We start from the raw sequence: 25,101 nt of genomic DNA on the forward strand, positions 1-25,101 counted from the left end.
GCAGATTTTGGTTTATACCAAGAGGGAGAAGGTTCTGAAGCCAATGACATAAGCCATGAAAGTGAGGGGCTTCAGGTCTGCTGAACTCAAAGTACAAATATATTATGTGTTATATAATGTCCTCCCAAAGTGTCACCTCTGGTGTTCAGAGGCAGGGCTTTTGGAAGTTGATTGGGTCATGGGAACGAGGCAGAAGGTGACAGGAAGGGGCACTGGGGCAACGTTAATGGGCAGGTGCTAGGATCGAGGTGGAAAACATTACTAGTGGGCTGGGATCGGCCAAGAAGGGGTCCAGGCACTGACAGATGTATTACCAAAAAAGAGCAAGGCCAAATCTTGATTGTAGTCTGGGGATAAACAAAAAAATGGGAGGAAGGAAGGAGGAAAGGGAGGAAGAAAGGAAAGAAGGAAGGAAGGAAATGTAAATTTTATAAGTCTATAAAGATGTGATATTTGCAGCAAAAATAGCCCTTCAGGACTCCTCCTATGTGAGAAATATGGAAACTTCACTGAGCTTCTGGAGCCAAAAGCACAAGGTCAATCTAACCAAGAAAACGAAAGGAAAGTGCATACCACCCTTTTGTCTGTCCACCCAGGGCTACTGTGAGCATTTCACATCACTGATATTGTGTTGAAAAATATCAGGACTTTGAGAGTTTATTAAAATCATCATTAAGGAAACGCAAAGAATATCAACTGCCTGAGGTGAAAGGTCTATACACTTTTCACTTTCCTTTTATTTTTTTCCAGTGCTGCAGCCTGGACCCAGGGCTTCATTGAGGTTATGCAAGCACTCTGCCCCTGTGCTCCATCACCAACCCAGAACAGTATCCAGAGATGCACGTGTGTGTTGTTTAAAATCTCCACAAATCAAGCACAAATTGTGTGCTGTACAGACAGCAAACAAAATAGAATGTAAATAACCTTAAAATGTTTTCACCAGGAAACTACCAGGAAAGGGCACCAAAGTAGTAAGTAATGCCAAAACAGATCATCAGAAAGCAGAAATGTGTTTACAAATGCCAGGAATAAGGCAGCAGTGGACCTCACTGGTAGAGCTCCTGCACAGCATGCATGAAGCTCTGGGTTAAGTCCCCGGGAAAACATGTTAAACAGTGAAGACTGTGGAGGGGAGAGATGGAGGGAAAGTAAGAGAGGAAGGAAGAAAAATTCAACGCCCCATCATAAACGTCATACTGAACCACAAGGATCCTCCAAAACCAAACAACACTGAAAAAGAACGGAGGTGGCCTGCCCTGGCATGGGGTCATAGGCCTATAATCCCAGCTACTCACAAGGGTGAGGCAGGAAGATCCCATGTTCAGGGTCATCCAGTGCACTCAGTAAGACACTGCCTCAAGATTTAAAATAAAATTACATCTCCTGAGACAATCTCCCATACCAAACAAAACAGAAAGATCGCATGCGCGCGCGCACACACACACACACACACACACACACACACACACGTGCGCGTGCGCTAGCACGCACAATGTTGGGAGAAGCAGCTGACCTTCTCCCATTGGCTGGTTTGAAGTTTCACAATCTATCCTATTGGCTTGATTAAGCAGGACAAGGGGAAGGCTGGAAGGATTCCTATGCAAGGTTGTTAAGGGAGGGGAGAGTGGGAAAGGGGGAATTGAAAGTCCTTGGCTATTGATGAGTTATCTTTGGTGGTCAGTCCCAGAATCTAATTGAGCTGAAATTTTCTGTAACTCTGGTATAGGGGGCAGCCTAGGGTGGACTAGAGTTTAAAATGGAGACACTCTCTTGTTCATATTTTTTATATATAAAAAAAAAGACCTTGTTTCATACACATGGAGCATTTGCATTTCTGGTTTGGGTAGAAAACAAGGAAAGATCAAGTTTCTGCCAGCCAAGAAGTGAAAAACCATTGTATAGCAGGACCAGGTGTCAGGTATTTTGTTTTGGGGTTGTTGTATTTCAATATCATCAGACACCATGTCACAGGCACAGTCTGCAGGTTAGGAGGTTGAGGATCCTCTATAGGAAGATGGGAAGAATATATAGCAAGCAGAATTTTTATTATTTCAGTAGTTAGAAGGTATGAACTAAGTTCAGGCACTTTCGTATTTTGGTTAGTTTGTGTCTTTACATTTTTGTTTGTTCTTAATTAATATATGTTTGCAGTAAAACAAATGTTAACATTCATTTAGTGGTGTTGGTCCAGGTAAATAATAAATCTAAATTCTTTCTTTCATCCCTTTCCTTTTCCACCCTTCCCCCCTTCCACTTGTTTGCTTTTTGAGACAGGGTTTTGCCAAATGGACCAGGCTAGCAATGGGATTTGCAATTTTCAGGCTGAATAGTCACTAGAAAGGGTTTTTGCCAGTAGATCCAACACAAAGGGCCACGATTTCAAGGCCCTTTATTTGTGTCATGATTTTCATGAACATCAAAAGAACACTAGTTGCCTAGTAACATAAACCTCAGGTACCTATGGATTCAAGAAATTTTGAAATGCAAGAGAACCATCATAGGCACTCATTTACCTAAAAACATTACCTATTCCTCTTCTGGACCCTTGTGTAAAAACAAGTGTTTGAAACCACAAGTTGTTATTGTTTTCAAGTAAGTAGGAATCCAGATTACAGAAACACATGAAGGATGAGGCACAGGGCAGGCATGGTGCCAGATACTTGGTACCCAGCACTCTAGGGGGTGGGGTCAGAGAAGGGTAAGGTTTGCCTAAACTGGGGCAACACAGAGAGACCCAATCGTCATGCACAAAACAGCTGAAGCAGTAGCTTGTGAGAAGTTGTTCTGTTCAATCTTCGGTAAGGGGGAAACAAAACCAAAAGGGAGATAAATGGGTGAGGTCCTGAGGTGGGGACTGCAGGCCCACTATGGCAGTGGGTTCTGATTAACCAAGGACTGGGTGGCCAGAGCTCCAGACACTGACAGAGCTTTTATAGAAAGACAGCAGGGACACCAGTGGTGACAGTGGCCCTGGGGACCATTAGGAAATCAGCTCCCAGAGCTAGTGGGAGACTGATGGAGGATAAAGCTGACAGTAATGGCAGAAGCATGTGGAGAGCTGGGGAAAGCAGGTGACAGGGTGGAGCTTCCTTGGAACCTGCTGAAGGATCACCCTGCAATGGACTCAATTACTTTTTGCACCTGGGCTAAATAGGCCTCAGGGGGCCCTGTGGCCCTGACCCAAGGTGGGGCACAAATGCCTGGAGACCAAGGCCTGGGCCTGGTTTACTTTTGCTTTCTTTACTGACAGGTGGTATATCAGTTCAACTTGTAAAAGGGCTGTCAGCTAAATCATCTTTGTTCATCCCATAGTCACTCAAACCCAAAGGCAGGGGTTGAGATCATCAGTGGAATTCCCTAGATGAGTGTGCTCTTAGGAGCTAGGCCCTAAAAAGGCCTATGGATGAGGGGCAGGGTCTTCCACAGAGATGCCTTGCTTCTGGATTCCAACATGCCTCAGCCATAGGCATACTGTGAGCAGCTTTCTTCCTCCCTTACTTCTAGAGCTTGGAAAGAAGGAAGAAAGAGGGAAAGAAGGGAGGGAGGGAAGGCTGGAGGAAAGGAAAGAGGGAAGCAAGAAGGGGGGAGTGAGGGAGGAAGGGAAAATGTAAATTTCATAAGAGTGTGAGGATGTGATATTTGCAGCAAGACTAAGCTCTCTCTTTCCTCTCCTAAGTGAGAAATGTTGCACATTTCACTGAACTGCTGGAGCCAAAAGCACAAGGCAGTCTAACTAGAGACAGGCCAGCATAACCCTGTCTTCTACTCTAGGATACTGTGGGCATGCCACCTCTGTGATAACGTGTCTAGCAATAGCAAGTCTTTGAGAGTTTATCAAAAACATCATTAAGACAAAGAAATACAAAGAATATCAACTGCCTGCAACGGAGGTTCTCTATACTTTTCATTTTCTTATTTATTTATTATTTTTCCAGTGCTGCAGTTTGAAGCAAGGGCCTCATGCATGCTAGGCAAGCACCCTGCCCCTGAGCTCCACTACCATCCCAGAGCCAATTCCCAGAGCTACCCATGTACATTTTTTAAAATCTTCAAGAAAGATCCAACCAATAATTATGTGGTGAACAGAAGCAATGAAACAGAAATCAAATATCCTCATAATATTGGTAAGCAAATCTACCAGCAAAGGACACCATAGGCTTACTTAGCACAAATAAAGATCATTGGTGTACAAAGCATAAATCTGTTCACAAATACAGGGAAAAGTGTGGCTATGGAGCTCAGTGGTAGTGCTCTTGCATAGGATGCATGAGCTCTAGTATTTTCAACTTCAGTTACTAGATATATTATCATGTATTACATATATATTAATTATTATATAACTAATATATACAATATCTAATATATCATATGCAATATCTGATATATATTGTCTAATATAATACAGTACATATATAATAGAAATATGCTTTCCTTTGTTAATATTTCTAACAGTATTACAAGAAAAAGATAAAATTTCCTTCGTGATTTTAATGAATTTTTCTTTAATTAAATACTGGCTATGGTCTTCATTGAGTTGAGAAGGAAGCCTGTAAATTGAGGTCCATTGTTTTCCAATGTTTCCATTGTTTACTGCTCGTTCACATCTGAAGAAGGTGCTTTTGTAATGACAAACACTCAGGGATCGAGAGCATGGATCAGTTTGTAATCTTTACGCCCCATCACTTGGATCACTGTGGCCTTCAAACTCTTCTTCTAGATGGATGAGTCTATCCCAGTGTCACTCCTCTTCACTATGCCATTTTTTAATCTCAAATAATGATGTCTTTGGTGGCATTCTGTGTCACGCCCTTGCCTGTTGAGTAGATCTACCCAGCTGCTGATTTGACAGAAGGAGCACATCCCCTGCTAGATTTTCCACTGAGATCTTCCCTTTCCAACCCTCAAGTGCTCAGGTTATGCACTGGGCAGGTGACTGCATCATGAGGTAACTCACTACACTTGCCATTTGATTAATCACTGATGAATCCATAGTTGAATGTGCTGTTAAAAGTAGAGCCTGTTCACAAGAAGCAGTTCACAGTAGGTATGGCCTGACGGATGTATCTCCCTCCCTGTTCTTCCCTTCTCTCTCTGCTTCCCAACTGACATGGCACATGCAGCAGCGCGGACCCTCCCATCATGCCATTTCTGCCTTGGTGTGGCACCCGCTGATCATCGAATAAAACTTCTAAGAACAGTGATCCCAAATAATCTGCTTTACATTTTTGGTGTCAGTTATTGTTTCTCAATGTAAGATCATGTACACAAATTGTATTTCTCTATACAACAGTAGAAAATAAAAAGTCATTAAGAATATATATTTTAAAAACACTAATACCACCAAATCATTGAAGAGCTCCCTAAACTAAAAACATCAAAATCAGAAAGAAAAAACAAATTTTAAATCCTAGTTTAAAAAAAAAAAAAAAAAAGATACACTATGCTTACGGATTGGAGACTCAATGTAAGTTGTCAATTTTGCCTAAGTTAATTGACCGTGTTAATGCCATCCTAACAGAAATCTCATCAGATTTCACTTGAAAGAAATTTGAAAAATGAAGTCTACGATTTATTTCAAGATCGTGTAGCTTAGAGAAAGCAAATCTGGAAGGCTTACACTTCCATGTTGGTTCCTGCTACATATAGTGCACAATATTTAAGACAGTGTAGTCTTTGGCCCAAGCTTAGATATCTATACCCACAGATTCAGTGGAGAGCCTAGAAACAGACTCATATGTATAAATTCACCTGATTTATATACATGTACCACTCTTACTCAATGGAAGAAGAATAATGTTTCCAACAAATAGTGTTGTCTTAAGCAGATATGTTGTAGGGCTAGATAAAAGATTTAATAGTATTTAGGAAAAAAAGTAGGAGAATATCCTCAAGATTTGAGAACAGTCAATGATTTCATAAAGAAGAACATAAAAATACTAATCATGAAAGAAAATATAAGTAAATGAGACTTTCTTAAAATTAAAAACTTATGTTTATCAGCACAACAGAGCTGACAAACACTGCAGTTTGAAGTATGTGATCACTTTGGAAAATTGACACTGTCTTCTAAAGCTAAATAAATGCTTTCCCTTTTACCCAACAACTCTGCTCCTAGATAGATAGCCATGAGAAATTAGTGCACCATGTCTACCAAAAGTCTCCTGCAAAAGAAGTTCTTGAGTATTTTTTGTTAATGGCCAAAACCTATAATCCCCTCGTGTCCATTGATAATAAAATGGGTGAACTAAAGGGTATTAAGACAGTAAAATTTTACATGGAAAAATGGATTAACTACTATGTGTAACAACATGAATGAACCTCATGGAATTCATTTTAAGTGAAAAGAAAGAAGATATGAATCCATCTGCATGGAATTCATAAAGAGAATTAATGTATGATGATGGAGGTCGGAATATTTGCCTTTGGGAATATTAATTATGAGGAATCATAAATGGAGCCTTTAGGGTGTTAGAAGTGTCCTGTATCTTAACCTAGAATGTGGATACAAAAGAGCACACATGTGTGAGATTTCATTAATATTGCAATTTATGCTCACTTGAGATTTATGTTCTTTACATAATTTAATTTCTCATTAAAAGGAAATGCAATTCAGACAGAAGGTTACACAAAGGATCCTCTAAATCCCCAAGACTGACTGAGTAGCTGCGGAATTGGGTTAGGGTGACGACAATGTCCTGGAAACCCTCTACCCCGGGAGAACGGAATGCTGCAATGGGAGTATAAGTGTTTTAGTGAGTGGAAAATATACACATTTTATTTTTATGCTTAAACAAGTAAACATGATTGAAATAAAACAGTTATAACTTAATTCAGATAATCACTGCAAGATAAAATGTAGGGTCTGGATCACAGTAAACACAAGAAATGTACTTAGTGTTCCTACTTTCTTTTCACTATTTATTAATTCCTTGCTATTAACAGGCATTGTTATTGTTTTCAACTGAACCAGAGCCCTCACTGCACTCTCGTCAGACTTCTGGCTTCTCATTTCTGCACCCATCTTTCATTCTTCTCACTTTCTCTAATTCTTCATGGAGCAACAGAGTAGTGGGTATGGGGACATTGCTGTGTTTTCTCTTTTTGTTTTTTTGTTTTGTTTTTTATTTTTTGGTACTGGGGATTGAACTCGGGTCCTTGCTCTTGCAAAGCAGGCCACGAAACCGCTGAGCTAAATCCCCCGCCCGTGTGTTTTATCTTTTAAAGCACAGCGTGGGCCTCTGGGACAAGAGGTGCTGAAGGGTGTGTTCCTTCAGACAGAGAACTCACAGACAGCCTCAAACGATGTGGAGCAGGAGACGTCGTTCCACTTGCCATCTGACAGGAGGATCACACAGTCTTCCTCGGCATTGGCATTGTTAGGCTCGCCAAGATTCCAGTTGGTGTAGGTCAGTGCACTTCCTGCCATATCCACAAACTGCCCTTCATTCTTCTCATCCGTGATGCCCAAGAAGGCGCCTTCGTGAGCAGCATTTCTGATGGCCCTGTTCTCTTCAGCATTCTTGGGAGTGGCCACTGAGGCCTGGAATTGAGCACAAAGAGCCTTCACTCTGTCAAAACTCATTTTTGCATTACTGCTCAGGAAGAACTTCTGCCCAACTTTTTTGCCAAGAAAGAAGAACATCCCTACAATGAGAAAAAGTAGGTGATACTGGCTGTCTTTAAGCATAGCCTGAGAGGCATCTCTGGGTAATGGTTTCCCCAGTGGTGTTGCCAGATAAAATACAGGATGTGTAGTCAAATTTGAAATTCACATAACAGTGAATCTTTTCATTCAAACAAACTCCTAATTTGGGACAATACTTATGCCCCCCCAAGTTTGTTTGTTTATCTGAAATTCAAAACCTATAACCCTTGCATTGTCTTTAATCTGTTAAATATGGCAACCTTTCAATGAAGGCTTAGAATGACATGCAGCCTACATCCTTTTGGATGAGAATTGTTGAACATGTATAATTTAGAATTCTTAAATTCTACTGCACTTTTACTGAACCTAAACAGATGTCTAAAAATATCTTTCTCATCCAGAAGGAACAAATTCAGTTCCATTTCTAGGTCTACACACCAGCATAAGAAAAGGACAGAGACCCATTGTCAGCAAGCAAAAATTCAGGATCAGGGTTTCTGGGGTCAGACTGACTTCAATTTAGAAACTTGTTCTACCACCACGTATTAGCTCTGTGTGTTTGTGCAAATAATAACTTCCCCCTGATTCCATTTCTAACAAAAGTTTCTTTTCCTCCTGAGGATTTCGTGAAATCAGAATAGGAGAATTACCTATTGAGATACTAGAAAACCACATGTATTTAGTCAGTATTCCTTGGCCTTCAGCATCCCTGAACTTTAAATTGTCTGAAGAATAAGAGAGAAAGCTTACACTTTTTGATCTGTTCCAGTTCGGATTGCAGAGATTCCTCTCTACCGGCCTTGCCAGCACCACACACTGGAAAATTAAAGCAGAGTGAGAAATCATTTTGTAAGATGCAGTTCCAGAACAGCACCCTAAGGGACTGGAATTTTTATTCTCAAATAGAAATAGTTTAGTTTACATTGACATTTACCCTTTGAAGATAAAAGAAAACTATTAAGAAGAAAAAGTAGAAAAAAATCTCTATTTCACCCATCCTAAAACGTTAGTCTTCATCTGTTTGTGAACTATCATGTTTCCCCACAAAATAAGAATGAATGGAATGGGATGAATGGAAGATTTTTGTCTTTCAAGAGGTTTTATTTCCTCTGTCATTTGTTTTTCTCAAATTTGTTCTGAAATAAATGAAGGATCCATGATTTTTGCGAGTCCTCCACTGTCCAGGTGGTAGGGCATGAGGCAAGCTGGGTGAAGGAGGTGGTAAACATAGCTTTCACTGATGCAGCCTCTTTTATCCAGATATGAAGTCCATTTCCACACTTGATGAATTTGAGCTGGGCTTGTGACTTTTTGAGAGTAATACCATGGAGAAAAAAAATGATAATGTGTGTGTTCTAATACTCAGGAGGCCTGGAAGTTCTGCTTTTCTACTCTTGGGGCTCCTGTAAGCACCCACTGTGATCAAGCCCTTGGAAGCTTGTTGGATGATGAGAGACACATGGCTCAGTGACCCTCATCATTCCAGATGACACCCCCCAAAAAACATGGCTATGTGAAGGAGACCATGGGCCATCAATTGATCACAGGCACAGGCATAAGCCCAGATGAATCCAGAATTTCTGAGTCTAATCCAAAGAGTCGTGTCAAATTGATTGTGTTTTTAACTCACTATGTTTTCAGTTGGTTTCTTAAAAAGTAAAAGACAACTGACGTACTGTGAATAAGGAAAACTCACATAATAAGCACATGCTTAGATGTTCTATTTTCTCTCTCCTGAATCAAAGCCTCACATTGGACTGTTTTCACAGAAGGAGGACCTGGGCTCAGATCCTCTAGGTGTTGCTTGATAAAAGGGTGGCCCTGGAAGCCTTGAAAAATTCTTATTTAGGCATTGATAGGATTTTCTGAGGCTGTTAGTAACCAGAGAGGGCCAAGGGCCCTGGGCCCAGAAGCAGAGTTGGGCATTTCCTCCTGAAGCGTTGTAAGGGAAAGGGGCACTTTCTACCCAGTCCTCTGGATTTCATAACCTTTAATTCCTTCAGTTCTGACCTTTCTGGGTGTTTTCCTTACCTGGACATACTCCAGGGTCTCCCTTTGGCCCCACTGCTCCTTTTGTCCCAGGAGTCGCTGGAGGCCCCACTTTCCCAGGAGGTCCCTGCAAGCCTCTGAGTCCTTCACCTATTGGAAGACAAAGAAAACAAGACTGACCTAGTAGCTGTACTCTTGCTCTCTTCTTTCCAAGAGATTGATGTCTAATCCCTTCTCAAAGAAGGAAATATTGACTTGAAGGCCAACCTATTTGAGTCACTGCATCTAATGACCCAGAGAAGAAATAATCCTGTGTTCCATAGAAGAGGCTGCTCTGAGGGCCATTTTCCTGAACAGGCAGGACAAACATGTGTCACAAAACGCCATGTTGAAAACTGGAATGCCAGAGAATTGGAGCTGTATCTCTGCTTTGATTTATAGTATATGGAGAAAAAATACAATCTATCTAAATAAGATATTCTTTTCCTCATATCTCTAGGAAGTTTCTTCTGGGAAATAAAGAGTCATGGAGAAAGAATGGCCCAACAGGTACCTGGTTCTCCCTTTTCTCCCTTAGCACCATCATGTCCATCTTTGCCTGGGAAACCATTCAATCCTGGAGAACCACAGGCAATCACAGGGAAGGTGGTTCAGATATCCTCATTGGGTACAGTTTCTGAATGAGATGTCGACATACTCAGGAGAAGAAGAAGAAGTGATGAAAACAGAGACATGGTCCTCACCTTGGTGTGGGAAAAACCAAGACAGATCATGCTATCTGGTTCAGTTAACCAACACAGAGTTTTCCGAAATGCCCTCTCTCCTATAATGGTCATAGACAATGTAGAAATGGTTGAACCATTTATAGCCTCTAGACAAATTACTTGGAAAAGTAAATAATCCTCGTGTCATTATGCGATCAGCATTTTAACAAAAACAGGCTTGATAAATGTATGAGTCACATTTGTGAGGTGGTCACCAGTGCCCAGGCCTCTGGTGTGGTGACTGGAAGATTGTGAATATGCTCCCTGTGACAGGGCAAAAGGACTCCGTAGTTCCAGCTCACTTGTGCCTGCTGGCCTGGAATGTAGGAATGGATTGAGACGCAGGTGTTTGCAAGAGCTCCCCATCTCTCTCCTTCTTCCCTTTGGGTGCAATTGCAACCTTAAATCCCATTTTTATATCTATCTAAGGCCAGTTAACTTATTTACTCAATACAGGCACTGATGAGCTGGTTATCTAGAGAGTCAGTTGCGTCTTAATCTCAGATCAAGTCATGTACTAGTTAGTCACTAGCTGAGGCCAGAATGAATTTGAGTGTAGTTTGTGATGCTTTCCTCCCAATGTTCAGCAGGGTGGACAGAGAGCATTTTCTCCAGAAATTTCAATGTATTGGCCCAACGGAGTGTTAGATCCCTCTGTACATCCTGGCTGGTATTCCCTGTACTTTGTGGATGAAAGTTATTGGCAGTTAGATGACCTTCCTCCCATCCCTCCCCCATTTCTCAACCTTAGCATTTTACCTGCACTTCAAAGCTGTCTTCCAACACTTCCTAGGGAACTTCACCAGGCACACTCATGGGTCTAATGCTACATGCCTCTGTTTAAAAACAAAGTCAGTGATCTTCGCATTTATGTAATTAAGGTACACCCCAGCATAAGCAGAGAAAAGACAGTTTCTACATGATTTCTGTAAGCTTCGAGAATCTCAATCCAAAACCTCAGACATTTACCAGAAATGACTTAAATTACTTACTTATGGGGCTTCTATACAGCAGCGGCTCTGTGACAAGGAAGCTGAGCCTCCAGCCCGGGACTCTGGCCAATGTCACAAAGTGAAGGAGGAGTCAGAATTTGGCAATCAACTGTGTGCAGTGGGCATCTAGTGCCAGCCTTCATCCCAGGTTAATAAACAACTATCAAGGTATCAAGCAAGTCTTTGGTTGTGGTATTAGAGGTTCAACCAGGGCCTTCACAGTGAGTTACATCCCCAGCTCTCTTTTTCATTTTTTATTTTGATACAGTCTAATTTCCCAAGCTAGACTAGAATTTGCAATCCTCCTGACTCAGCCTCCTGGAATGCTGGGATCACAGGTGTGTACCATGACTCCTGGCTAATGAACAACTCTTTGTAGGGCTGTATGAAACCCTTCCAGGGGCCTTATCTGGGGTCATGCAGCACGGAGTTGGGTAATTGTGTGCTTTAAAGCAGCACAGTGCTTCCTTCAGTTGCCATCTGTTTTTCCAGTTCTCACTGCTGATCCACACAACTTGATGTAAGTTCAAGTACATAGTCAGGATCCTTGTTTTCAAATGGTTATGTATGAACGCACACATCTGCTCGTGCACAACAGCTGCACACACAGACATGCTCATACATGCACACACACTCAGCTACAAAGGCCTAGAAAACCACTTGCTACCACTGACACCTGAAGGCGATCCTACCTCAGACTCTAAGCTTGATGTGCCCTCCCTGTATACCCCTGTCCTCCAGCGCACTGCGGGCCACCTCCGCTCTTCTATTCAATATTCCTGTCTCAGAGACCTGTCCGGATCTCACCCAGACAATCTCCGGCTTTGTAGTCTGCATTATTTTCTTTCACATTACCTTCCATGCCTCATTACAGCCAGGAAGGCTTGATCTGAATATAGTGTGGAGAAAGATTAGAAGGCAACAGGACTTCAGAAAAGCAGGCCTACAAGGAATGACAGATCATCTTAGGGGCAGGTGATGGTGGCTGAATTAGAGAAATGGCAAATGGATCAAGAAACAACTAGGACGGCCCCCAAGAGGCTGAGGCAGGAGGATTGCTCTGAGTTCAAGGCCAACCTGGGATACATAGTGAGTTCAAGGCCAGCCCAAACTAAATAGTGAGACCCTATCTCAAATAAATTAGGACTAGGAAGGGAAATTGATTAAGCTTGGGATACGGTTAGATATGAAGTGAATGAGACAAAATTTTGTTGGGCATACAGGGTTCTGATATGAATATCTGAGTGTTATTTGAGTAAGGTAGAAAAAAGGCAAAAGAACAGCAAGTGGGGGAGAAAATAATAAAGCTCTGTGGGTAAATAGCTTGAACCATATTACAATGGCCAACCAGGACAGCGGAGAGGGAATGGAGCAGTACACTTAGGAAGCAAAAGTCATTCTTTTCTGAGCTACATTACTAATACAGGTGTACTTTCTGTGTCCATTGGTTTTTCATTACTGTAAAGAAAACAAAATAAAGCAGCAATAACAAAAACCCTGACACTGTCACTTATAAAGAGGAATGGTTTATTTTGGCTCACAGTTTAGGAGATTTCAGTCTGAGTTCAGTTGCCCTGAAGCGTTTGTGCCTGGGAGAAGGCAGCACACCGTGGCAGGAGCCTACGGCTGAGGAAGCTCTCTGTCTCTTGGCCAGGAATAAAAATGACAGACAGAGGACAAGACCTGGGTCCTACTATCCCCTTCAAGTCAGGGCTTTCTAGGACCTGAAGCATCCTACTAGGCCCCCACCTCTTAAACTTCTGCCGCCTCCCAGTAGTTCCAAAGGCTGGGGACCAAACCTTTAACACATAGACTTTTTAAAACATTACACATCCAAACTATAGAAGCTGCCATGAAAAAGCCATGTTAGTCTGGGTGTTGGAGCAGTCTTTTGCGAGAACTTCACATAGAGACTGGGGGTGTAGGACAGGATGTGGTGGAGGCCTCTGAACACTAGAAGGAATGTGAATGTTATTCCCTTTCAGGTCCTTTCTGATTGGACTCTCCTTGGCTTGGAAGGGATCTGGTTTCCCCACTTGCTGCACACCTACCTCTGTCTGCAAAAATGTCCAGGGGGGCTAAAACAATGATGGTGATCATCAGATCCAGTGTCTAGGAAAGGCAGCAGGTATCTTTCTTAGTTCTCTTCAATTCTCTTTTGTAATCAGATCTCCCCCCTGCTCCTGATCCTGCTGCAGTAGGTAAGGTAAGATAGCTGATGTAAGGTCATGCTGAAGGTGCTGGCTTTAATCGCTGTGTTTTCTTTTACTATGTACTTAAACTAGAGGTCAGGAAACTGCCCTGCAGATCCTGACCTGTCCTGGAACTGAATAGAGGGTGGATGTCTGGGAGGGAAGTCAATTTGACAGTTGACTCAGATTTGAGTGCTGCCCAACCATGAGCACCTTCCTGCTCTCCAAGTCTCCAGGAAGCTTCTGCCATGACAGGACCTTCTCTAGCTGCATCAGCTCCTGATCACCCACTTTTCCCCACCCCTCAGACAAGGCTACTGTATGTATTTACTCTGGATTTTAAGGGTGTCCCAGTACTAACCCCACTCTGGCATCCACACCAGAAATCTACCTCCACCTAAGAGGCCGTAGGTACAACAGCCTCTCTGATGTGTAGCAAGCCTGTCTGCTCCTTTACCATCTTTCTGTAGCCTGGGTGGAATTTCAGTTCTGCTGCTTCCTTAGTTGAGTGACAGTGGCCAAATTCTGCCTTTAGAACCTTAGTTTCTCTTCTGGGAAGAGAAACCTTTGCCTTGGATGTGGAGTGGTGTGCCCTCAGCACATGTCCCTTCAGAGACCACTGCACAGTTCACCACCATGCCTGCTTACAAGGACCTTCCTCCTTTTCAGGGTGACTGTACATAGTCTGCTCAGCTTGGAAACAGAGTTCTTGGATGGCTCCATTTTGGAGAGGCAGCTTGAGATTTGGAATCAAAAGACTGGGATTTAATTCGTGACTGAGTTTTTATATCTTGGCTCAATCTGTTTTTATGTTTTTGAAATAAGATTTGAGCCATGTTCGATTCTTCCTGGGGTTGCTCTGGTAAAATAAACACAGTGAGTGGGCAATGAGTCACCCTCTAAGCAAAGACCATCAGGAACATGGTTATAGTCAAACAAAATTGATTATTTTTAGGTTTTAGTTTTCTTTTTCCATAGGCAGTCTTTGTAACAGTTTGTCAAAAGAGGAACTTATGCAATTTGGTTTTGTGTTAGGTGGTTTGGGGGAAGACTAAAGAAAAAAACATCTATACTGTGTAAGCTGCTGTCAAGAAGAAGGGAAATCCCATGGTGGTGCATCTTGGTTTTGCGCAGGAGATCAGCAAAACAGAACGAAACAGAGCTGTACTTTGTAAGCGAGTGGCAGATGTTCCTGATAAGCAGGAGAGGGGAATTTTGTGAACCCTTTGCGGTTCACAGAGTAGTTTTATTTGATTTAAAAGTGGCTTTCTGTGTTATAAGGGAATGATTTTGTTTCATGCTGCCGTGCTGTAGGATGGTCAGGGGAATACACCATGATCTGCTGTGTAAGACAGCTTTCTCTTTGTCAGCAGCGTCCTTTGTGAGTCTCATAGTTTTCCTTTCATACTTTTCCTCCTTTAGTGTACTGTGTTTCTACTCAAACCAGTTTTGCCTTGCTCACTGGGAGCTCTGTGAAAAATCTGAAGACATTTGGGCTTTATTTTCAAGAAACCCAAATACATACACCCACAGTGTTTGTAGGATATATCAGAGAGTTCACGGGTCCCTACATTCATGGGCTGGCAGGTAGAAGGGGTCACAGCTGTCTACCTAGGGACATCTGCACCTGCCTGGTACATGGCCCTGCACAAGGCGTAGCTGCAGTAAAGGTAAACTTAGAACATAGGACAGCAAGACCTGCCGGATCATCACAGCGGTGAGAACAGGTGTGGCTGTAGGAGCTCTCCCAAACATTCACTGCTCTGGTTCCACCCTGGCCCTTCCACTCCCAGGCTGGTGTACTCCTTCCACCAATGCGTCTTCACTCTTCAGAAATAGAGTTTCCCAGTGGGTAGTACCACATGGTCATCTTCACTCTTGAGCCACTTTCTGCCTAGGTTCATTTTCTGCCCTTGCTTTGGCTCACCCGTAGGGCCCTGGCAGGACCTGGTAAGGGCAACCAGGCAGAGGGAGACATGTCCAAAAAGAACAGGCACACTGCCAAGATTAGGAGAGGGCTTAGGATGTTACATTCACCTCAGGAGAAAGATCAGGACCAGAAACACACACTACCTGGAAAGCACTGAGCAGTAATATAGAACAAATACAACCAATAGTCATAAAGACCTAAGTGAAGATATGGGTCACATGACATAGCAAGAGGTGACATGAAAACCATGAAGTAGAAATATTAAAATGAACAATACAAGCATTGGTATAATAGATACAATATGAAGTGTGACCACCAGGGTAAATGTAGCTAAGCAAATACTGGGAAACTGGGACAGTGGCATAAAGGACACTTTTGGGCTTGGTAACCTTGGACAGAGAAATTGAGACTTGAAATGGGAGTTATAGAGCATTAATGACAAAAGGACAAAGTTTTCCAACTCAAAATTGCATTGCACAGATTGCGCTCTTGCTTTCTATGTCCCCAAAGCAACTCATTGACACAGAAATAGGCAAAGAGGGAGGGAAGAAATGGATGGCAGCTTACTATGCCTGAGAGAGAGAACTACTGGCATGGACTTTAATGTCAAGGTTCACTGAGAAGTCATGGCCCATCTCATGCTTGGATTTCAACTAATGAGATCACCTAATCCCCTTCTTTGTACATTTTTAAAACAAAGGCTTCTAGGGTGGGTTAGAAATATATGGAGTGCATCCACAGATAAATAAGGAAAATAAGATATGGAAGCAATGATATATTATTCAGCCACAAAGAATGAAATGGTGTAATTTGCAGAACAAAGAATGGAACTGGAGGCCATGATGTTAAGCGAGATAAACCAGACACAGAAAATTGAGTATTGTGTGTTTTCTCTCACACATGGAAACAAACAAGATGGAGGGAGAGGCCTGAAAATAGAATAGGGTCCTCAGGGAAGGAGAAGGGGACTGAAGGGAGTCAGAAAAGAACATAGAAGTTGGCAAGGAGGGTAGAAATGATTAAAGCTCAATATAATGCATGTGTGGAAACATCAGTGAAAGTCCTCAGTATTGCAGTTAATATATATTAATAATTATTTTAATAAAGAAACTTAAGGAATTGGGCAGAAACACTCTAGTTCCCAAATTTATCTCACTTTTAATTCTTGTGCTTAACTAGCTTTACTTAACAGCCAAGCTTTGATTCCGCTGAAGTCGAGGGTGATCTTTTTGGAAGGAAAGATTGTGACAGCCTCAAATGAGCTCCCGAGGTCCTCAGGTACCTTTGCAGGTGCCCTGCTCGCTCCTTTATAATCATTCACAAGCTCAGCTACTGAAGTAGTGGACTTCTGCGTCTCTAATGTAGCTGTTTGAAACCCCACACTGTATGTTGACAGAAATAGTCACCTTCTGTGTGTCTATGTGGGTGAGAGCATACATTTGTGCACACACGCTTGTGTTTAGGATTTCTGTGTGTGAGTCTAGGCCGTTTCCACCCGAGGTCATGTGACTGCAAACATGAAGAGGTTCAGACTCTGGAGTCATTTAGGAGACAGGTGCCACATTGTCTTCTAAGTAGGGGGACTTAGTGTAAAGACTTAGTAGAGTATAACTGAAAGTAACTATAAGAAAAGGTACTATGCTTCACACAGTACTGGAAAAAGATGTAATTGAATTCACTTGATAGCCAAGTTCACCGGTTTGCCCTGCCAGAGCGTCTCTGCAGCCACAGGCAAAGTTGAAAGAGCCCTCCAGAGCAGGGCCGGGCCGTCGAGCTGAAACTGGTAGCCACGGTGTGTGTATGCAGTGGTGTGAGGCACACACACTGCGCAAGGCCCACGGAACAACAGCAGAGTGCTCCAGGGAAAGAAGTGGTTGATAATTTCCCGGGGAAAAAATGGGTCAGCCCTGCCATCTTCTGGCCACGCTGAGAACTGCAGTCAGCTCGGAGGCAGCGCCACCACTCGCATCCCCACCTTTCGCTCTTTCCGCTTGTTACTTCCAGGCAGCTACTGTGTGCGAGGCGCTGTGTGTGAGGCCCTGAAACAGGGCCTAGGGAGAAAACGAGCATAAGTTGATTGTAAGCTTACAATCTCATGGGGAAAGCAAGCAAACACATATTTATATTAGCATACTTCTATCTATGACTTTTAAGAAACAGGTGAGAGAGAGTAATATAGCAAACGCCCAACGATTGTGCACAAGACGTGGCCTCTCTGGGAAGAGAATGAGACCTGAAGTACAGAAATCCAGGAAGAACATTCCCTGTGAAGGAAAAGGATTGTAAATGCCACAAGTAGCAGAGTTCTTAGCATTCCAAAGACTGAATCCAGATCTGGATCTCCTGGACCTTTCAGGGCCGAGCATCTTGCAGACAGTGACTCCGGCCTCTCTGCTCTGTGTCCTACGGTTCACTCTCTCTCCTCTCAGGTTTCTGTGTCTGGGCTCCAGGTTCTGGACACCAGTTTCGGTTTCAGTGTTTCAGGATCTGCTCTCTGGACTGGTCTCAGGCTCTTGACCTGAATTTACATTGATCCATGAGTTTGGCGGAACTTTGGTCCCTGTCCTGACAACCTGCACTCTGGTCACTTGTTTTTGGGTTAATTCTCTGAGACGGGGTGTGGAGGTTGGGGATCTGAGGACTGGGTCCCTCTGCTCTGATCTCTAAAGTTAAACCTCATGGATAAAGATTTCAGGACTTCCATTTTGCTCTGGTCACCAGGATGAACTTTAGGCTGCAGTTGACATCACACAATCAGACTTCTGGATACGCCAGATGCTATGTTGCAAATCTTAAACCACAAAGGAAAACTTGTAGAGCTCTGCTCCAGGCCAGATGGCTCTGGGGTGTGGAGGCCTCATTCAAAGCTATTCTTCCCTGAAGTTGCTGCTCTGAGCTGTGGGGTAAGCTTTGGCCAAAGTCTTCATTCCAGCCCAGAAACATTGCTAGCCATCCACGAGCCTTAAGGGTGAAAAGATGTTGGTGGATATGAGGAGGTAGGACTGCCAAAGCATATCCTTTAGGAGCTGCCTTAGGAAACATGGGTCTTCGCAGAGATTTGTCCTCCATGCATCAAATGCATATCTCAAGAGCCCCTAACCCTGAAGCCAGCTCAGACACAAACAAAAATGCAAGCAGGCAGTGTCAGTCACTGGGGTCTGAGGAGAGAACGTGGGGCTTAATGTCACCAGGCGATATCTTTCCCATGGCCTGAAACATGATGAGGTCGTGACTAACATTTCTTAATGAAGAAGGCTGAGCCTTCCTAGGCCCCTTCCAGGGACCATAATTCACTAAGAGGACACAGCGCTGGACTTAGCACATGGCCTCTCTCCCAGCTATGATTTATTATAATGAAAGGATAGAAAACAAATATTAAAAAAAACAAAAATAAAAAGAAACCTAGGGTGAAGTTTGGAAAAAAAACGGGAAAATTTGCAAGGGTGCTTTCTTGATAGAGTCGCATAGGATGGGGAATCATTAAATTTTTAAAAACTTTATTACAGCTGTATCAATCTACTTCAGACGTAGTCCGCATCACTTTGGAAACACTTACCATAATATTCCTGCCACTTTCTGAAGCAGTTCTAGAAGTCTTTTTTTTTTTTTTTTTAAGTTTCTTTAGTTACTGTCATGGCTGTGTCTGTATCAGCTGGTTCCAAATATTTACCCTTCACAGTCATTTTTACTTTAGGGAAGAGTAAGAAGGAGATCTGATGAATAAGGTGGATGAAAACACACTATAATATATTGATTATCCCACCTTGCTGATGGATGACCAGTGGCAGAAGCATTCTCTGTATTTTTCTGCACAACTCATAGAGCTACTCACAAAGAGGACTTCCAGAACCTCTTCAGGGAGTGTCAAAAATGAGAAATGTGTTTGAAACAAGGGGTAATTTGGGGGGGTGTTAATGATAATGTATCATTTACTGTAATGATTTTTAAATGGAAACACTCACCATATGTTACAATCACCTTTGTATGGTGCACCAGAGAAGTTCATTAAAGACTCAGTGTCCAAGAGTTGTACTGACTTTGGTCACATAAACCTAATATGTCTAACACACATGAAAATGACTTCCAGCAGGAAAACAGATGTTTAGAATAAATCATATTGTTTGGTCAACAGTTTAGGTATAGTGAACTCTTCTAAACAAATTATAAGAATGGGTGGGAACTCTTGAGATAAATTCCCAGACTTTGCTCAGGGGCCAACCTTTAAGCCTTTCCAAAGAGAGTAGTTTCAGGTGGCATGCTACCTCAGTTCTCTCCTGCTCAGTCGTTTGAGTGACACTCAGCATCTGCACTGTGAACCCAGTGCCATCTCACCTGGGCACCTTCAGTGGTATCACCCACCCACTAAGTACTTTCAAGGGACATTTCGGGAAATCAAAGAAACAAAGCTGGGATCTGTCCTTAGTCAGCAGGGGATTTTTCAGGAGGATAAATGTGGGAAGGATTTGAATTTGGCTAATCCAAAGAGTTGGCCAAGAGAATTGAAAATCTCAGGAATATGCATGTTTTTTATTGGATGTCTCCCATGATATGGGGTATAGTTTTGTATCTAATCATCTCACACACTACATAGCATTTAATCTTCCAAAACACCCTGTGGAGTGCAGGTAGATACCCTTGAAATTCCTCCCTGTGAATAGGGCCTGCCAGACCCCAAAGCCCCTATGTGCCCTTGAGCCCAGGTAATACTCCCTGTGGCTGTGGGTTCAACTACTGACACCTGTCTATTTGTGCCTTAGGCACAGATAATTACTGGTCTCTGTTAATTCCCAAAATCCCCTCTTCACATTTATTTTCTTCCAGATAACCTGTGCTGTCTGCTTCCTGGCCTCTACCACTCCTATGTGTGGCCTTTTGTGTCTTTATTTCTTTAAAATGACAAGCTCCTTTCCTTGGCCCACCTCAACACCGGCTGCCTCTTGTCTGTTGTTCTCTCCTTCCTTCCCATGGCTTCTTCCCCTTAGGGGTACACTTCCTTCAGAGTAGCTAACACTCTGTGAATATTTTGTGTTCCCCTAACAAGTTTCAGATTCTGTGGACTGGCTCCCATTCCATCATCAAATCTCAAACTATGATGGGAAAAGATGAGAATTTGTAAGTACTTGATGTTCTGGACAAACCAAAAGCAAACCCTGTGGTTTAAGGAATTACATTTCTATCACAGTCAAACATGGGCTATAATAAGGGAATGTTCAGCCAAGTACAACCAATGTCTGATTTTGAAATAAAGATACAAGCTCCAGAAGAAGAAAGCAAATCCAAGAATCTAAGACACACGTGCTTAAAACAATTAGAGAAAATGGAAGAAAGTGTCAGGATCTCCATACAGGGATCCAAAACATGGAGGAGTAAGATATTTGGGCCTGTTAGCTAAAAATCGAAGGATGAGCAGCTTTTATGGAACATGAGAAGATATGTAAAAAAATCCAGTCAAAAACTGGAGATAATTTTTGATGTCCAGGCCAAAGGACCCAGAAGAAAGTTGAAGGATTTTGCAGGGACAGTTGGAAATAGAAGCAAAATCAATTATATTTCAGCCTGGTTGATGTGAACAAGGGGGCAGATGAACTGAAGAGTCATCTGAAGCGATGCAGGCTGCAGACTGAAAAAGCCCCAGTCAGAGGGCCAGACAAGGGGCAGACACGTATTTTGTGGAGACAGGACGTGGAATGCATGTATTTTGTTCACATGAAGCAGTGGAACACCGTGGGTCCTTACCTGTCAGGCAGATCATGAGTCACAGCAAATAGCAGGAAGTTCTAAACCCAGTGACCAGATGAGCCATGACGAGGAGCTGAAGATCTGCAAAAGCAATTTCGAGGTATTGAAAAAAGGTTGGAAATAACCATTTCCTCTCTTCAGAGGGCTAGTCCACCCCTGATGAAAGGCTCAGGATCGGCTGACAGCTTGGAGGACTGACAGCTCATCACTACCAAGGAGGCCACACATCTCAGACAATGCAGGCAAGAAAAATTCAACTCTGTCTTCTGAACGTGCACCTCCATGTGCCCTACATTTGAATGGAGCTTGGCAGGAAGCATCTCTTCCTGGTCTCTGGAGCTAAAAATCAAAGGATGAGCAGCTTTTATGGAACATGAGAAGATATGCAAAAAAATCCAGTCAAAAACTGGAGATCATTTTTGATGTCCAGGCCAAAGGACCCAGAAGAAAGTTGAAGGATTTTGCAGGGGCAGTTGGAAATAGAAGCAAAATCAATTATATTTCAGCCTGGTTGATGTGAACAAGGGGGCAGATGAACTGAAGAGTCATCTGAAGCGATGCAGGCTGCAGACTGAAAAAGCCCCAGTCAGAGGGCCACACACGTATTTTGTGGAGACAGGACGTGGAATGCATGTATTTTGTCCACATGAAGCAGTGGAACACTGTGGGTCCTTACCTGTCAGGCAGATCATGAGTCACAGCAAATGGCAGGAAGTTCTAAACCCAGTGACCAGATGAGCCATGATGAGGAGCTGAAGATCTGCAAAAGCAATTTCGAGGTATTGAAAAAAGGTTGGAAATAACCATTTCCTCTCTTCAGAGGGCTAGTCCACCCCTGATGAAAGGCTCAGGATCGGCTGACAGCTTGGAGGACTGACAGCTCATCACTACCAAGGAGGCCACACATCTCAGACAATGCAGGCAAGAAAAATTCAACTCTGTCTTCTGAACGTGCACCTCCATGTGCCCTACATTTGAATGGAGCTTGGCAGGAAGCATCTCTTCCTGGTCTCTGGGCACAGGACACTGTTTTTCCTGGAACAGGATGGCCTCACTTTCTTCTGCTCAGCTTCTAGACTGGGGCGCTTTGCCTTTCGGAAAGAGGAAAGGCCTTAGTTTCAATAGTAATTTAAAGAATGGCTTTAAGTCAGTCTAGGCTACTATAACACCACCAAAGACTGGGTGGCTTAAACAACAGGTTATTTTTCTCTTAGAGTTTGGAGGCTGAAAAGTCCAAGATAAAGGCACTGGCAGATATGATTTGTAAATGGTCATATATATATATTTTTGGTATCATTATATGGCAAAAAAAAAAAATCCAAGACAGAAAGATATACAAGGAGAGAGTTAAAGACAAATTTAAGAGCAGGGCTTCTGGCTATCACAGTTTCCTCACCATAACCCGCCCCATGTAATCTGGAATGTATTTTCATCTCACTTTTTTCTCTATTTTCTTGGCCCAAGCTTGCTTTGTAGAGCCAGTCTCTCTTACTCTTCACCTCTCCACTTTCACGGTTTCAAATAAATTTTGTCACTGCTTAACAGGGGGGAGAGGGAGAGAGAGAGAGAGAGAGCGAGCACGAGAGCGCACCTCTTCAAAGGGCCCTAATTCCATTTAAAAAGGCTCTACCTTCATGACCTAATTAGGCCTCTAAAGCTCCACCTAAAAATAACACCATATTGGAGATTTAACTTTCAACAAATTAATGTCTTGGGCATGCGCGCGAGAGAGCGCACCTCTTCAAAGTGCCCTAATTCCATTTAAGAAGGCTCTACCTTCATGACCTAATTAGGCCTCTAAAGCTCCACCTAAAAGTAACACCATATTGGAGATTTAACTTTCAACAAATTAATGTCTTCGGCACAAAAACATTCAGTCCAAAGATTGGCTAAGCCTTTGGACCCCTCTGTAATTATGCCTGAATATCCAGCAAAGGACATTATGCAATAATAACATCAAGGAAGCATCCTCAGCTGCTAGCTAACTTGAATGGCCAGTTTCTTTACCAGTGACAATGGTAGCTCCTCTCAGTTGTACAGGCTTAACATTTCCTTTTTCATTGTAAAGATTAACCTGAGTTTTGTTGGTACCCTGTTGGTGTGCAGACACAAAAAGTGCATTGCATTGAGCAGAAAAACGAGTACCATGCATATTACTAGGGAATGCTCCAAACCAAAAAACTTTTCCCTATCCAAAGAGTACTCAGAAATATTCTTGTTCAGGCATTCACTGATCAGTTCAGTTCAGATTGGTTTTAATTTGGAGATTTCTCTGTAAGAATCAACTTTAATTGAAAATACAAAGATATCTGAAGCATTATTCGCAGTTCAAACAAAGGACTGGACTGTGATATCCTTGTAATTATAATACTATCTAATTGTAATTGTAATAATACCTGATTGATAATTTTAAAGGTAAGAAAAATACAGATTACCATCAGCAATAAAGTTTCTGTGGATTATGCAGTTTAAACAAAGGACTGGACTGTGATATCCTTGTAATTGTAATAATATCTAATTGTAACTGTAATAATACTTGATTGATAATTTTAAAGGTAAGAAAAATACAGATTACCATCAGCAATAAAGTTTCTGTGGATTTCATAAATGGAAATTGTAAACCAAATAAACTATCCAGTGTTTATTTTGAAAGAGCATATTATTAAATATATTTTTAATAAATATGTGATTACAAAGATGAACTATACAATCATATTTGTGTACATTCATATTATAAAATACATATTTAATGATGTGACACACTAACAGCTCTTAAATAAGATCTTTGAGACCATTCTCTTCTGGGTGTTCACTAATTTTTGAAGGAAAAATAAATCAAGAATTAAAATCATTGCTTTGAATAGTAAGCAAAGTCGTCAAGCCAAGAAGTTTTGATGTTAGATATTAAATTAACTTTATTATTCAATATGTATGTATAATATATATATATATTATAGACCGCATACTTTTGGGGGGTACTGGGAATTGAACTCAGGACCTTTGGCTTGCAAAGCCACTGAGCTAAAAACAGGGCCCCTACACCATACTTCTAAAGTGAATTTACGTCTGAATACAGTGCAAAAACTTCATTGTGGAGGTCCAGCCGTCACAACACGAACATGCCTGAGTCGGGGAGTGAGGATTGAGAAAGGAAAGAACACTCAAACCTGAGCGGAGACGAAGAGAAGTCTGATTTAGTTCACAGAAACAGCTCCTTTTATAGGTTCACATCAACAGGAACCACCAAGCAACTATTTGTATCTTTTATGCAAAGACCGGATTTTCTGACTCTTTGCAAAGAACATCAGATCTTTGGCTGTCTCCTTGAGTTTCTCCCATTGCAGCAACAAGTTTAACAAGCAGAGTCTTAGAATGTTACAAATTGTATCAATGCCTTGAGTGTAGAGGTGAAGAAGTTTCCTTTTAAATGTCAAACTCCTAGAGGGCCATGGCCGGGCTCCCACACTTCATTTTGTATTTGCAAATTTTTTTACTCTTTTCAAGTTGCACTATTGAGAGTTCCCTTATTAAACCTGAAGTTATTAAATATAACTCTATGTTTATTTAGAATGTAGCAGTGCAAACTAATATTTCAAATTGTCCATTTAAAATGCATTGCCTTTAATATATAAAACATATTTTCAAAATTTCCAACAATGTCAGTATATTGTGTTCGTGAAATGTAGCAATAAAGTTAATTTTTAAAAAGTAAAATGTATGCAGTTTTATTACCATCAGTCAGTTGGTAATAAACAGTGTTTCGACTTGTGTAGCAAATTCACCAGAGCCACGTATTTTTAAAAATAATAAATAAGTATCAGGAAAAGCTTGAGTATTCCACAGCCTGGAC

The 25,101-nt window shown here is 42.0% G+C and overlaps 1 protein-coding gene across 7 annotated transcripts; it reads right to left on the reverse strand.

The window, feature by feature from the left end:
• Positions 1-7,216: 7,216 nt before the first annotated feature.
• On the reverse strand, positions 7,217-22,010 carry LOC104858162 (mannose-binding protein C). 7 transcript variants are annotated; one of them, XM_019206658.1, is made up of 7 exons: positions 13,442-13,471; positions 11,391-11,450; positions 11,158-11,234; positions 10,188-10,310; positions 9,677-9,784; positions 8,396-8,461; positions 7,217-7,540 (listed from the first exon to the last, which is right to left on the reverse strand). In XM_019206658.1, the coding sequence occupies exons 4-7, from the start codon at positions 10,242-10,244 to the stop codon at positions 7,271-7,273; spliced, it is 501 nt and encodes a 166-aa protein (XP_019062203.1). In that variant the 5' UTR covers positions 10,245-10,310; positions 11,158-11,234; positions 11,391-11,450; positions 13,442-13,471; the 3' UTR covers positions 7,217-7,270. The 7 variants fall into 7 exon arrangements, 6 of the variants coding, with proteins under 6 accessions (XP_019062203.1, XP_019062202.1, XP_019062201.1 ...); XM_019206657.1 differs by having other exon boundaries at positions 10,188-10,377; XM_019206656.1 differs by lacking the exons at positions 10,188-10,310; positions 11,158-11,234 and having other exon boundaries at positions 7,217-7,644; positions 13,442-13,744.
• Between the last annotated feature and the right edge of the window lie 3,091 nt (positions 22,011-25,101).

This window comes from Fukomys damarensis, unplaced genomic scaffold (assembly GCF_012274545.1).
Source record: "Fukomys damarensis isolate Sample0158 unplaced genomic scaffold, DMR_v1.0_HiC HiC_scaffold_68, whole genome shotgun sequence".
NCBI classification, from domain to species: domain Eukaryota; kingdom Metazoa; phylum Chordata; class Mammalia; order Rodentia; family Bathyergidae; genus Fukomys; species Fukomys damarensis.

Coding starts and splice junctions, on each gene's coding strand:
- LOC104858162 (XM_019206655.1), bottom strand. CDS start 13,490: ATGATCACCATCATTGTTTTAGCCCCCCTGGACATTTTTGCAGACAGA. Junction 9,788..11,390: donor GCTGTATAGAAGCCCCATAA/GTAAGTAATTTA, acceptor TTTGTCTTCCAA/TAGGTGAAGGACTCAGAGGC. Junction 7,645..8,395: donor ACTGGAACAGATCAAAAAGT/GTAAGCTTTCTC, acceptor TTCTCATTGTAG/GGATGTTCTTCTTTCTTGGC.